Source organism: Amblyraja radiata, chromosome 21 (genome assembly GCF_010909765.2).
Source record: "Amblyraja radiata isolate CabotCenter1 chromosome 21, sAmbRad1.1.pri, whole genome shotgun sequence".
Classification (NCBI taxonomy): Eukaryota; Metazoa; Chordata; class Chondrichthyes; order Rajiformes; family Rajidae; genus Amblyraja; species Amblyraja radiata.
Window position 1 is genome coordinate 41,758,684 of NC_045976.1, and position 13,559 is coordinate 41,772,242.

At 48.5% G+C, this 13,559-nt stretch overlaps 2 protein-coding genes across 3 annotated transcripts in view; both read right to left on the minus strand.

Annotated features, from left to right (window-relative positions):
* pfkfb3 (6-phosphofructo-2-kinase/fructose-2,6-biphosphatase 3) overlaps positions 1–5,894 on the minus strand; it is a 66,891-nt gene extending 60,997 nt beyond the window's left edge. The window contains exon 1 of the mRNA XM_033040167.1: positions 5,729–5,894. Within this exon, the coding sequence (XP_032896058.1) occupies positions 5,729–5,744 (16 nt within the window). The 5' untranslated portion in view covers positions 5,745–5,894. The remainder of the gene's footprint in view (positions 1–5,728) is intronic.
* Positions 5,895–12,993: 7,099 nt separating this feature from the next.
* rbm17 (RNA binding motif protein 17) overlaps positions 12,994–13,559 on the minus strand; it is a 30,718-nt gene continuing 30,152 nt past the window's right edge. The window contains exon 12 of one of the 2 annotated variants that reach the window (XM_033040171.1): positions 12,994–13,367. In XM_033040171.1, coding sequence (XP_032896062.1) covers positions 13,264–13,367 — 104 coding nt within the window. In that variant the 3' untranslated portion in view covers positions 12,994–13,263. The remainder of the gene's footprint in view (positions 13,368–13,559) is intronic. The other variant, XM_033040170.1, reaches the window with a different exon arrangement.

Here is a 13,559-nt window from a genome sequence, read left to right on the forward strand (position 1 = left end):
GGCGAAGGGCGAGTAAGGCGTCCCAAAAATTGTTGCAAGATCCTGTACCGTTTCAGCTGTATTTCGGGAACATACATACATACATACAGGATGACACTTTTAGTCGTGGACCCGTTGGGTCCCGGTTGTGACACCAGTCAAGTACACCCAGCAACCCTCCTCCAACTGCGCATGCGCGGCTGAGGACCCATTGGGTGCCGTTTGTAACGCCAGTCAAGTGCACACGGAAGTAGCCGCCGCCGGGCCCAGGGGGGTAGAAAGTTAATTAAAGTTTATTAAGGGAATTACTGTGTCAAATCAAACAAAACTTGCTACTGCACAGCCCGGCAAATGGTGAGTAAGGTGCCCCGAATATTATTGCACGATCGTGTACCATTTTGGCTGTATTTCGGGAACATACATACATATAAGATGACACTTTTAGTTATATACTAGACCAGGTGGGACCCGTTGGGTCCAGTCCCCTAAACGAGCAGTTGCGGGGGGGGGGGGGGGGGGTGGGGCAGGCTGCAGCATCACACACACACACTAACCACTCCCCTTGATATTATATTAATATTATTCATTCGCTCCTTTTACCCCATCCCCCGCTCTATCCTCTCACGCATAGCCCCCAACTCGCAGGTGCGGCTAGAGAGGGAGAGGGAGGGGGGTATAGAGGGCAGAGGCAGAGACAGAGGGCAGAGGCAGAGAGCGGCAGCAACCTGCCCACCATGCACCGACACGAGGACCCCGAGCGAGGCGGCGAGGGTGCGGGTGGGCATTGACCAAAGGACCGCGAGTTGGGCTGCCGCAGTCTTCAGCTATGATCTTTGGTTTTCATTCCAGGGTCTGACTTCATCTCCGGCTGCGTCTTTTGAATAACGGGGGGGGAGGAGGGAGGGTTGGGGGGGGGGGGGGGGGGTGACGTCACTCGCAGCACGAGGAAGAAGGCATGCAGACCCATTGTGACATCATCAGCGAAAAACAGTCTTTTTTTAATTCAAAGTTTTGACCGAATTTTGAACATTTTCATTAATAACTCGAGAAATAAAGCATAACATTTTCAGATAAGGTGATTTTGGACCTCATGGGGAAAAATGTCTGCCGGAATATGTAAAAATTCTACCGTTACCGCGTCGTTGTGTGATTGACACAAACAAATAAATACATATCCAAGATCACAGTTTTATAAGTATAGAGATAAATATTATACTGTATAGGACTGAGATGAGGAAAAACCTTTTCACCCAGAGAGTTGTGAATCTGTGGAATTCTCTGCCACAGAAGGCAGTGGAGGCCAATTCACTGGATGTTTTCAAGAGAGAGTTAGATTTAGCTCGGAGGGCTAACGGAATAAAGGGATCTGAGGAGAAAACAGCAATGTTGGTACTGGTTTTAGATGATCAGCCAGGTGAGGTGCGAGTTTATAGGCCCTCTGTAAATTGCCCCCCTAGTGTGTAGGGAGTGGATGGGAAAGTGGGATAACATAGAACCAGTGTGAACGGGTGATCAATGGTCGGCATGGACTCGTTGGGCCGAAGGGCCTGTTTCCATGGCGTATCTCTGAACATCAGTGTTGTCAACATTCCACATTTGACTGGGGTGGCGCAAGAATCTCTCACGGAGTTTCTGGGAAAGCAGGAATAGCCCAGACCAGTGAGAGGAAAAGGTAAATATTTACAACAATCTTATCTTTCAATGGCCTCATCCACGGATCTTCGAATGCGAATTTGTAACAGGGTCCCGCTGAAACCATATAGAGGTGTATAAAATCATGAGGGGAAGAGATAGGGTGGATGCACAGACTCCTTTACCCAGAGCAGGGGGAACAAGAAGCGGAGGACATAGGTTTAAGGTGCGAGGGGGAAGATTTAATAGGAACCCGATGGACAACTTTATATTTTTAGATCGGGGAAGTGTAAATCAAGAACCAGAACCTGGTTTGATGTAGAAACAAGGAAGTGCAGATGCTGGCTTAGAAAATAAGACACAAACATATTGTCGTCTTATATTATATATATATATATATATATATATATAAAGTCCCATATTGTGTGGACTTTAGAGATACAACATAGCAACAGGCCGCACCGACCAGCGATCCCCGCACTAACACACACTACGGACAATTTTACCGAAGCCAATTAACCTACAAACCTGTATTTACGCATTTCCTGATATCTTTGACGTCTTCCATAGATGGGGTAGATTTATCACGCTGCACATGACTCACAAAGTCCTTAATGTTTGCATGCTGGATATCGGTCGGTACAAAGGATGTTTACGGCTTTCTTTGACGTCTGCCGTCAGCATATTGTTTAATATTCTTAGTGAGACAGATTGCAAAAGTTTAATAGCGTACATATTTGTACCGAGGGAGCGGTTTGCAGGCCGTTCCCCTGGCAACGAACATATTCAGTTTTCAGATGTCATAAATCAATTCTGTTGCACAGTCCACAAAGATTGAGAGGGAGAGATAGATCGGCCATGATTGAATGGCGGAGTAGACTTGATGGGCCGAATGGCCTAATTCTGCCCCTAGAACTCATGAACCTCCACGGCCAATAGTCTTACTGTAAAACTGGTTGGGTTCAACATCAGTTAGAACGAACAATTACTGAAAGTGGAGATATAGACTTTTTAAGAGTTTAAAAATACTGTGTGGGGGATAAAGGCCCTTCGGCCCACCGAGTCCGCGCTGCCCTGCGATCACCCCGTACACCAGCACTATCCTACACAATGGGGGCAATTTACAATTTTACCGGAGCAGCCTGTACGTCTTTGGAGTGTGGGAGGAAACCGGAGCACGTGCAAACTCCATAAAGACAGCAGCTGTGGTCAGGATCGAACCTGTGAGGCAGCAACTCTACCGCTTGGGCCGAATGGCATAATTCTGCTTCTAAGACTCATGTACATGAATTTAGGAGGATACGGGCCAAAGGTGGGACTGGTGTAGATGGGACAGGTTGGTCAGTGTGGGCAAGTTGGGCCGAAGGGCCTGTTCCCACGCTGTATCACTCTATGACTCTAAATATTATTGCTGCCTCCACCACCACCTCTGGGAGCTGATTCCAGTCCTGGTGTTGGCTCTGTCCCTGTCTCCCCCTGATCCATACTCTCCACATCCATCCCAGCTTTTAATAAATCGCCTGGGTGATCTTATAGAGGTGTACAAAATCATGAGAGGAATAGATCCGGTAGACACACAGAGTCTCTTGCCCAGAGTAGGGGAATCGAGGACCAGAGGACATAGGCTCAAGGTGAAGGGGGAAAGATTTAATAGGAACCTGAGGGGCAACTTTTTCACACAAAGGGTGGTGGGTGTATGGAACGAGCTGCCGGAGGAGGTAGTTGGGGCAGGGACAATCGCTATGTTTAAGAAACATTTAGACAGGTACATGGATAGGACAGGTTTGGAGGGATATGGGCTAAATGCTGGTAGGTGAGTCTAGTGTAGATTGGACAGGTTAGGAAGGTTGGGCCGAAGGGCCTGTTTCCCCGCTGTATGATTCTATGACTACTTGATGGACAATTCTGGTCAAATGTGTTCCCATTTGATTCGTTCAAGAGAGATTTCGACAGGTACATGGATAGTAGAAGATTGAGGGGGGACCTTATAGAAACTTACAAAATTCTTAAGGGGTTGGACAGGCTAGATGCAGGAAGATTGTTCCCGATGTTGGGGAAGTCTAGAACAAGGGGTCACAATTTAAGGATAAAGGGGAAATCTTTTAGGACTGAGATGAGAAAAACATTTTTCACACAGAGAGTGGTGAATCTCTGGAATTCTCTGCCACAGAAGGTAGTTGAGGCCAGTTCATTGGCTATATTTAAGAGGGAGTTAGATGTGGCCCTTGTGGCTAAAGGGATCAGAGGGTATGGAGAGAAGGCAGGTACAGGATACTGAGTTGGATGATCAGCCATGATCATATTGAATGGCAGTGCAGGCTCGAAGGGCCGAATGGCCTACTCCTGCACCTATTTTCTATGTTTCTAGACAAAAAATGCTGGAGAAACTCAGCGGGTGAGGCAGCATCCAGTCTGAAGAAAGGTCTCGACCCGAAACGTCGCCAATTCCTTCGCTCCATAGATGCTGCCTCACCCGCTGAGTTTCTCCAGCATTTTTGTCTACCTTGAAGTTTTCCAGCATCTGCAGTTCTTTCTTAAACAGGTACATGGATAGGACAGGTTTGGTGGGAAATGGGCCAAATGCGGGCAGGTGGGACTAGTGTAGATGGGACATGTTGGTCAGACATGTGGGAGATTGCAACCTTCACGTGGTCCACTCTGTTTCGACGAAAGCAATCAACCTGGCGTGCACAAATAGAACAGACTGAAGAAGGGTCTCGACCCGAAACGTCACCTATTCCTTCACTCCATAGATGCTGCCTCACCCGCTGAGTTTCTCCAGCATTTTTGTCTACCTTAGATTTTTCCAGCATCTGCAGTTGTTTCTTAAACATCAAACAGAACAAGTTGTCTTACACCTTTAACTGTGAACGCCATACACAAGAAGAAGAAGCTGGTCAAATGTGGGCAAGTTGGGCCAAAGGGCCTGTTTCCACGTATGTCTACTTGATGTACGATGCTAGTCAAATGGGTTTCCATTGATTGGTGTAAGAAACATTTGGACAGGTACATGGATAGGGTAGCGGAGTTAAGGGATATGGGGAGAAGGCAGGAAAGGGGTACTGATTGTGGGTGATCAGCCACGATCACATTGAATGGCAGAGCTGGCTCGAAGGGCCGAATGGCCTACTCCTGCACCTATTGTCTATTGACAGGACCTCTGAATCCCCCATGTCCTGCATGCAGATCTCTCCTGGTCCGAGAACACTGATGCAATCATAATGAGAGCACATCAGCGCCTCTACTTCCTGAGAAGATTACGGAGAGTCGGTTTGTCAAGGAGGACTCTCTCTAACTTCTACAGGTGCACAGTAGAGAGCATGCTGACCGGTTGCATCGTGGCTTGGTTCGGCAACTTGAGCACCCTGGAGGGGAAAAGACTCCAAAAAGTAGTAAACACTGCCCAGTCCATCATCGGCTCTGACCTCCCTTCCATCGAGGGGATCTATCGCAGTCGCTGCCTCAAAAGGCTGGTAGTATCATCAAGGACCCACACCATCCTGGCCACTCACTCATCTCCCCGCTACCTTCAGGTAGAAAGTACAGGAGCCTGAAGATTGCAACATCCAGGTTCAGGAATAGCTACTTCCCCACAGACATCAGGCTATTAAACTCAACTCAAACAAAAATCTGAACTTTAATAACCTATTGCACTCTATCTGCTTATTTATGTGTGTGTGTGTATATGGCGTAAGGACACACTGATTAGTTCCGTTCTGTATTTATTTATGCCTACTATATTCTGTTGTACTAAGAATTTCATTGTCCTATCTGGGACACATGACAATAAATTCTCTTGAATCTTGAATCATTTTCTTCAGAAGCCCCAGGTTGTTTCCTGGTTGTAAATGAACACCAAATACGGGAAGGGCTCATCCCAATCTGTGATGTGTTGCATTTTTGTCACAGTGAAGGCATCGGGTCACTCCTCCCCCCACAGCCCCTGAAACTAACCAGGCTGGGAATCCCCCAACGCCGGCCGGCCGGCCCCAACCACAAACACTTCAGAACAACTTCACAACATTTTGTTTCTCTTTCAAACCTTTCAAAACAACCTCGCCCTGGATTGCAAATGTCCCCCGCCCCCCCCCCCAAAATAAAACATGCACAAACTTACCACGTCTTAGTGGCATTCTTAATTCCACGAATAGCGATGGGAAGGTTCCTTATTTAAAGCTCTCTTCAACAGAGAGGGAGAGATGGGGAAATCTGAGAACTTAGATCGTTTCCTCTTGCGTGCGGTTGTGTGCTTCTGCCGATATCACTCGCTCTGCTAACGAGGAAGTCGCAGGCTACTGAGACGTAACCCCTGCCAGCCCGGCACACTCTGGAGAGAGCAGGACATGGGCTGATGGAGACACGAGGAACTGCAGGTGCTGCACATCTGGAGCAACAACAACAAAAAACACACAAAGTGCTGGAGGAACTCAGCAGGTCAGGCAGCATCTTTTTGTCTGAAGAACGGTATCGACCCGAAACGTCGCATATTCCTTCGCTCCATAGATGCTGCCTCACCCGCTGAGTTTCTCCAGCATTTGTGTCTAACTTTGGGAGAATTTTGTTTTGGTCATTAAAAAGAACTATCACAAAAACTCTTAAGAGAGTCAAGAGTGTTTTATTGTCGTGTGTCCCAGATAGAACAATGACATTCTTGCTTGCTGCAGCTCAACACAGTATGTAAACATAGTACAGTGTAAACAATATAATAAATGAGAGTAAAAAGAAAGTTCAGTGTGTGTGTGTGTACAGTGTGTGTGTACAGTGTGTGTACAGTGCGTGTGTGTACAGTGTGTGTGTGTACAGTGTGTGTGTGTGTACAGTGTGTGTAGTGTGTGTGTGTACAGTGTGTGTGTACAGTGTGTGTGTGTGTACAGTGTGTGTGTACAGTGTGTGTACAGTGTGTGTGTACAGTGTGTGTACAGTGTGTGTGTGTGTGTAGTGTGTGTGTACAGTGTGTGTACAGTGTGTGTGTGTGTGTACAGTGTGTGTGTGTACAGTGTGTGTGTGTGTACAGTGTGTGTGTGTAGTGTGTGTACAGTGTGTGTGTACAGTGTGTGTACAGTGTGTGTGTGTACAGTGTGTGTGTGTGTACAGTGTGTGTGTGTGTGTGTAGTGTGTGTGTGTACAGTGTGTGTGTGTGTACAGTGTGTGTGTGTGTGTGTGTACAGTGTGTGTGTGTGTGTGTACAGTGTGTGTACAGTGTGTGTGTGTGTGTGTACAGTGTGTGTGTACAGTGTGTGTGTGTGTGTAGTGTGTGTGTACAGTGTGTGTGTGTGTGTGTGTACAGTGTGTGTGTAGTGTGTGTGTGTGTGTGTACAGTGTGTGTGTGTGTGTACAGTGTGTGTGTGTGTGTGTAGTGTGTGTGTGTGTGTGTGTGTGTGTACAGTGTGTGTGTGTGTACAGTGTGTGTACAGACACAGTGCTGGAGGAACTCAGTGGGTCAGGTAAGAATAAAGGGTAAGCCATTTAGAACGGAGACGAGGAAACACTTTTTCTCACAGAGGGGTGAGTCTGTGGAATTCTCTGCCTCAGAGGGCGGTGGAGGCCGGTTCTCTGGATACTTTCAAGAGAGCTAGATAGGGTTCTTAAAGATAGTGGAGTCAGGGGATATGGGGAGAAGGCAGGAACGGGGTACTGATTGGGGATGGTACACAAAATTGCTGGAGAAACTCAGCGGGTGCAGCAGCATCTATGGAGCGAAGGAAATAGGCGACGTTTCGGGCCGAAACCCTTCTTCAGACTGATGGGGGGGGGGGAAAGAAGTAAGGAAAAGGGGAGGAGGAGGAGGAGCCCGAGGGCAGGCGGATGGGAGGGTGGAAGGAGACAGCTAGAGGGTTAAGGAAGGGGAGGAGACAGCAAGGGTTAGCAAAATTGGGGATGATCAGCCATGATCACATTGAATGGCGGTGCTGGCTCGAAGGGCCGAATGGCCTACTCCTGCACCTATTGTCTATTGTCTACAAGATGCTGCAAGTTAGTGTGATTGCGAGAGGCCGTGTCAGATTGGGCAGGGAGTTGAGGATTGGGCCATAGATCTTATCTCAATCAGCTATGCGGCTGAGGGCTGGAAGGCTCAAATGAGCAACCCTGGGGCTGTGAAAACACACAGGCAACATTCCACCGCGGATAGACGCAAAAAGCTGGAGTGACTCAGCGGGACAGGCAGCATCTCTGGAGAGAAGGAAGGGGTGGTGTTTCGGGTCGAGACCCTTCTTCGAACCTTCCATCCTGCACTCAAAATGAGGAAGAAAACCAAAACGTCACCCATTCCTTCTCTCCAGAGATGCAGCCTGTCCCGCTGAGCTACTCCAGTATTTTATTGTCTATTTTTGGTTTAAACCAGCATCTATCTGTTCCTTCCTACACATTCCACCACTGTTTCTCTCAACCATTCACACTTGGCGTCAGCTGATAATCAGTGACCGACCCGCTGTGATTCATTCAGGAATGTCACAGGGCAAGGTACTGAGGCAGCGTTTGTAACTGATGGAATGCCACCGGTCTGATCTTCAGCTCAGCAGCTAATTCTAAATACATTGGACAGAAGGTGGTTTACATCAAAGATAAGACACAAAATGTTGCTGTAATGGCCCTGTCCCACGGTACGAGTTCATTCCCAAGAGTTCTCCCCGAGTTTGCCCTGATTCGAACTCGGAGATTTACGGTAATGGCCACTCGTCGGTACTCGGGGCTCTCGTGGACATTTTTCAACATGTTGAAAAATCTTCACGAGTCTTCCCGTGCTTACCTGCCGTTGGCGAGTCTTCCCGAGTACCTGCCGTTAGCGTTACGAGCCGCTAAGAGACGTCCCCGAGCTCCGACGTACCCGCTACGTTCATTCTCCGTGCTTACCACGAGTTTGATTTTTTTTTTAAAACTAGGGAGAGCTCTTGGAATGAACTCGCACCGTGGGACAGGGCCATAACTCAGCGGGACTGGCAGCTTCTATGGAGAGAAGGAATGGATCTTCTTCTTCTTGCGAATGAAACATAAATAAACCAAAGGAATAGTTAGATCTCAAGCCGGGTGTTGAGCAGCCAGGTTGTTGACTCTGTTGGTGTCAATGTCTGTCAGGCCCTGACAGAGCTCCATGTGGTGGGTGATAGAGCAGGCACCCAGAGATGACATGGTTGGCTGCCTGTTGTTCTGCTCCACATTCACAGGCTGGGCTCTGGCGGAGGGAGTCCCCATCTCCACACGCTGGCATTGAAACGCCCAACTCCAGTACCAAGTCTGTTGAGCTTCACCCATCCACGCTCCTCTGGGGAGGTCAGACCCTGAACAGCTTTTATCTGGTGAAGAGATGTAGCTGTGTAATGGAGATGAGGTTGCCTTCCACTCCTGTGACCACTTGGTGGCTATCCAGTGTGCTTTTGGCTCAGTTGGCTGGATGGATGCCAGGAGTTGTTTTCCAAGGAATGGGTGATGATTCAGGTTGAGACCCTTCTTCAGTGTCACTATTTCAGACCCAATTTTAAAGCACTGTTTGGATAGCTGCAACCCTGTGATGTGAATGTTGAATTCTCTCATTTTAGGTCAGTCACACAGTGATACAGCATGGAAACAGGCCCTTCGGCCCAACTTGCCCACACCGACCAACATGTCCCATCTACACTAGTCCCAACTGCCCGCGTTTGGCCCATATCCCTCCAAACCTGTGCTATCCGTGTACCTGTCTGACTGTTTCTTAAACATTGCAATAGTCCCTGCCTCAACTACCTCCTCTGGCAGCTCGTTCCATACACCCACCACCCTCTGTGTGAGAAAGTTACCCCTCAGGTACCTATTAAATCTTTCCCCCCCTATAATCCTCTGATTCTCAATTCCCCTCGTCGGGGCAAGGGACATTGTGCGTCTACTCGATCTATCATGGTCGCTTCCACAAAAAGGCAGCCAACATCATCAAGGACCCACACCATCCTGGCCACACACTCATCTCTCCGCTGCCATCAGGAAGAAGGTACAGGAGCCTGAAAACTGCAATGTTCAGGTTCAGCTACAGCCTCTTCCCCACAGCCATCAGGCTATTAAACACAACAGCAAATATGAGCAGCACCTCATATTTCGCTTGGGCAGTTTACACCCCAGCGGTATGAACATTAACTTCTCCAATTTCAGGTAGTCCTTGCTTTCTCCTCCCCTTCTCAGCTTTCCCCCAGCCCACTGTCTCCGCCTCTTCCTTTCTTCTCCCCCCCCCCCCCCCCCCCACACCCTCACATCAGTCTGAAGAAGGGTCTCGAGCCGAAACGTTGCCCATTTCCTTCGCTTCGGGTCGAGACCCTTCTTCAGAGACCCTTCTTAGAGGCCCTGAGCTATAGAAACATAGAAATTAGGTGCAGGAGTAGGCCATTCGGCCCTTCGAGCCTGCACCGCCATTCAATATGATCATGGCTGATCATCCAACTCAGTATCCTGTACCTGCCTTCTCTCCATACCCCCTGATCCCTTTAGCCACATCTAACTCCCTCTTAAATATAGCCAATGAACTGGCCTCAACTACCCTCTGTGGCAGAGAGTTCCAGAGTTCTATGAAATGCAAAAGACTATATTATTATTGCACTATATTTGTCAAATTTCACTACACCAATTGGTGTATGTATGTGACAATTAATGTCCTTTGGTCTTTATTTATTTAACTTTATCTTTTTGTTTCTCTCTTCCCCCGTTATGTATTATGTTTACATATTCACATATTGTGTTGTGCTGCAGCAAGTAAGAATTTCATTGTCCCATCCGGGACATATGACAATAAAACACTCTTGACTCTTTTAACTTGGAGAAACACTCCCCTCCCCCTCCCCCTCCCGCCCTTCCCCCACTCCCTCCACTAAAAGTCGATGAACCAGTCCCACACTTCACCACGATACATTCCTCTTGGGATTACACCATCACCAGCCAACAACGGCAGGGAAGCACCCTGGCTGAGGTCATCTTGCTGCTGGTCCCGACATGACCTGGCCTTTTCTTCCAGTTTCCCTGGCTGCTTGCAAATTCGAATCAATACACAAAAGACACTAGGTGCAGGAGTAAGGCATTCGGCCCTTCGAGCCAGCACCACCATTCAATGTGATCATGGCTGATCATCCCCAATCAGTTCCCCGTTCCTGCCTTCTCCCCATATCCCCTGACTCCGCTATTTTTAAGAGTCCTAACTAGCTCTCTCTTGAAAGTATCCAGTGAACCGGCCTCCACCGCCCTCCGAGGCAGAGAATTCCATAGACTCACAACTCTCTGTGTGAAAATGTGTTTCCTCATCTCTGTTCTAAATGGCTTACCCCGTATTCTTAAACTGTGGCCCCTGGTTCTGGACTCCCCCAACATCGGGAACATGTTTCCTGCCTCTAGCGTGTCCAAACCCTTAATAACCTTATACGTTTCAATAAGATCCCCTCTCATCCATCTAAACTCCAGGGTGTACAAGCCCAGCTGCTCCATTCTCTCAGCATATGACAGTCCCACCATCCCGGGAATTAACCTGGTGAACCCTCAGTCCCTCAATAGCAAGAATGTCCTTCCTCAAATTAGCGGACCAAAATTGCACACAATATTCCAGGTGTGGTCTCACTGGGGCCCTGTACAATTGCGGAAGGACCTCTTTGTGGAATCAGATCAGGAAATTAGAAATTTGCCAATTCCAACTACTTCCCCCCCCCCCCCAGAAACTGTAGTGCATCCGACTAATATTTGAATTCGAATTCACAAACAAATTAGTTTGCAGAAATTTTTTTTTTTCCAATTTTATTTAAACGGGTTCTGACACAGATATTAATCACAGAAAGTGTTAAGGGCCTGTCCCACTTACCTGATTTTTTTCGGCGACTGTCATAGTCGCAGCAGGTGGCCGAAAATTTTCAACGTGTCGAAAATCCAGCGGGGACCAGAAAAAGGTACGACTCTATGGACGCCTGTATGGTCGTGAGTAGTCGCCCAAAGAGTCGTACCTTTTTCTGGTCGCCACTGGATTTTCGACACGTTGAAAATTTTCGTCACGGACGCCTGTGTGGTGGTGAGTAGCCGCCCAAAGAGTCGCGACTTTTGCTGGTCGCCGCTGGATTTTCGACACGCGTTGAAAATCTTCGGCCACCTGCTGCGACTATGGCGCAGTCGCAGAAAAAAAAATTTGCGTAAGTGGGACAGGCCCTTTATCGGGTTTAGGATAATTCACGGCAAGAACCCGCATCTGCTTTGACAAGAAACGGGAATCGAAAGACACCACTCAACAATCTAACTCTTCGACTGACTGGGTTACCTCCCAGGTCAGAGAATTTGGGGAGACATCCGACGTGGTCTTATCCCGCCAAGATAAATGAGGACGGCGGCGGCGCGGCAGAGCGCCTACCCAGCAAAAAAAAGTGAACAAAGTTAGTGGAACTCTGCCCCCAAACCATTGGCTTTGAGGGGCAACTCGTGGCTGAACCAAATCGCAGAGGCAGCCGATGGCAGGAAGAGCGCTTCAGGCGGGAACCGAATGCGCGCAGAAGGATAATAATGGCTACAACTAAAGAGAACACAGAGTAACTCAGCGGGTCAGGCAGCATCTGTGGAGAACATGGATAGGTGACGTTTCACAGAGTGCTGGAGTAACTCAGCGCGTCAGGCAGCATCTATGGAGCTAAGGAAATAGGCAACGTTTCGGGTCGAAACCCTTCCGGGTTTCGGCCCTAAACGTTGCCTATTTCCAGAAGAAGGGTTTTGGCTCGAAACGTTGCCTATTTCCAGAAGGGTTTCGGCCCGAAACGTTGCCTATTTCCTTCGCTCCATAGATGCTGCTGCACCATAACTCAGCGGGCCAGGCAGCATCTGTGGAGAACATGGATAGGTGACGTTTCACAGAGTGCTGGAGTAACTCAGCGGGTCAGGCAGCATCTGTGGAGAACATGGATAGGTGACGTTTCGGGTCGAGACCCTTCGGACCGATTGCAGTAGGGAGGAGAAAGCTGGAAGAGAGGTGATAAAGTCTGGCAAGTGACAGGTGGATACAGGTGAAGGGGCGCAGGTGTTGATTAAACCACCTGATGGAAGTCAGATATCTCTCCATGTCTTCTGTGGTAGTGGGGGAGAAAGCTGGGAAGGAGATGAGGGCAGGCAAGTGATAGGTGAAAGAATAGACACATAAAAGTTGGAGTAATTCCGCAGGTCAGGCAGCATCTCTGGAGAAGAGGATAAAGTGACGTTTCGGGTCGAGACCCTTCTTCAGACTCTTAATCTTGCATCTGAAGACAGGGCTCGGACCAAAACGTCATTTATTCCTTCTCTCCGGAGATGCTGCCTGACCCGCTGAGTTACTCCAGCACTCTGTGTATCCATGTTCTCCACAGGTGCTGCCAGACTCGTTGAGTTACTCCAGCATTTTCTGTCTAACGTTGGTGTAAGCCAGCATCTGCAGTACACAAGTGATAGGTGGATGCAGGTGGGGGGGGGTAGGGGGGGGAGGTGCAGGGTGTTGAAGGCCCCTTGTTCCAGAGGTGTTGCCCAGCCCACTGAGTTACTCCAGCATTATGTTCCATGTAAGATCCCCGCATCTGCAGTTCCTTGTAGCTACGACTTAGGATGGCTGTCGACATTGTAAGAATCGATCATAATTCTCCTCCTGCGTCTTCATGCCCAAAGGAATGTTGACTCCGTTGACTGAAGGCCAAAGGGCTGGCACTTTCAGAAGAGGTCCCCCAGGTCCAACTGGCGGAATTTGTCCAGGTTGTAGAAACAAGCCTTCACCACTCTGCCCCCGAAGTATCTCGTGTTCAGGTCCACCAAGGCTGGAATAAAGACAGCAAGGTTTGCTACTGTGTGGACAGATGTTAAAATCACCCAGTTTCACATTAAGACCATTAGCAGTGGTAGTTCGTAAGTTCTAGGGGCAGAATTAGGCCATTCGGCCCCTCGTAAGAATTTCATTGTCCTATCTGGGACACTGACAATAAAACTCTCTTGACTGTAGACAAAGGTGC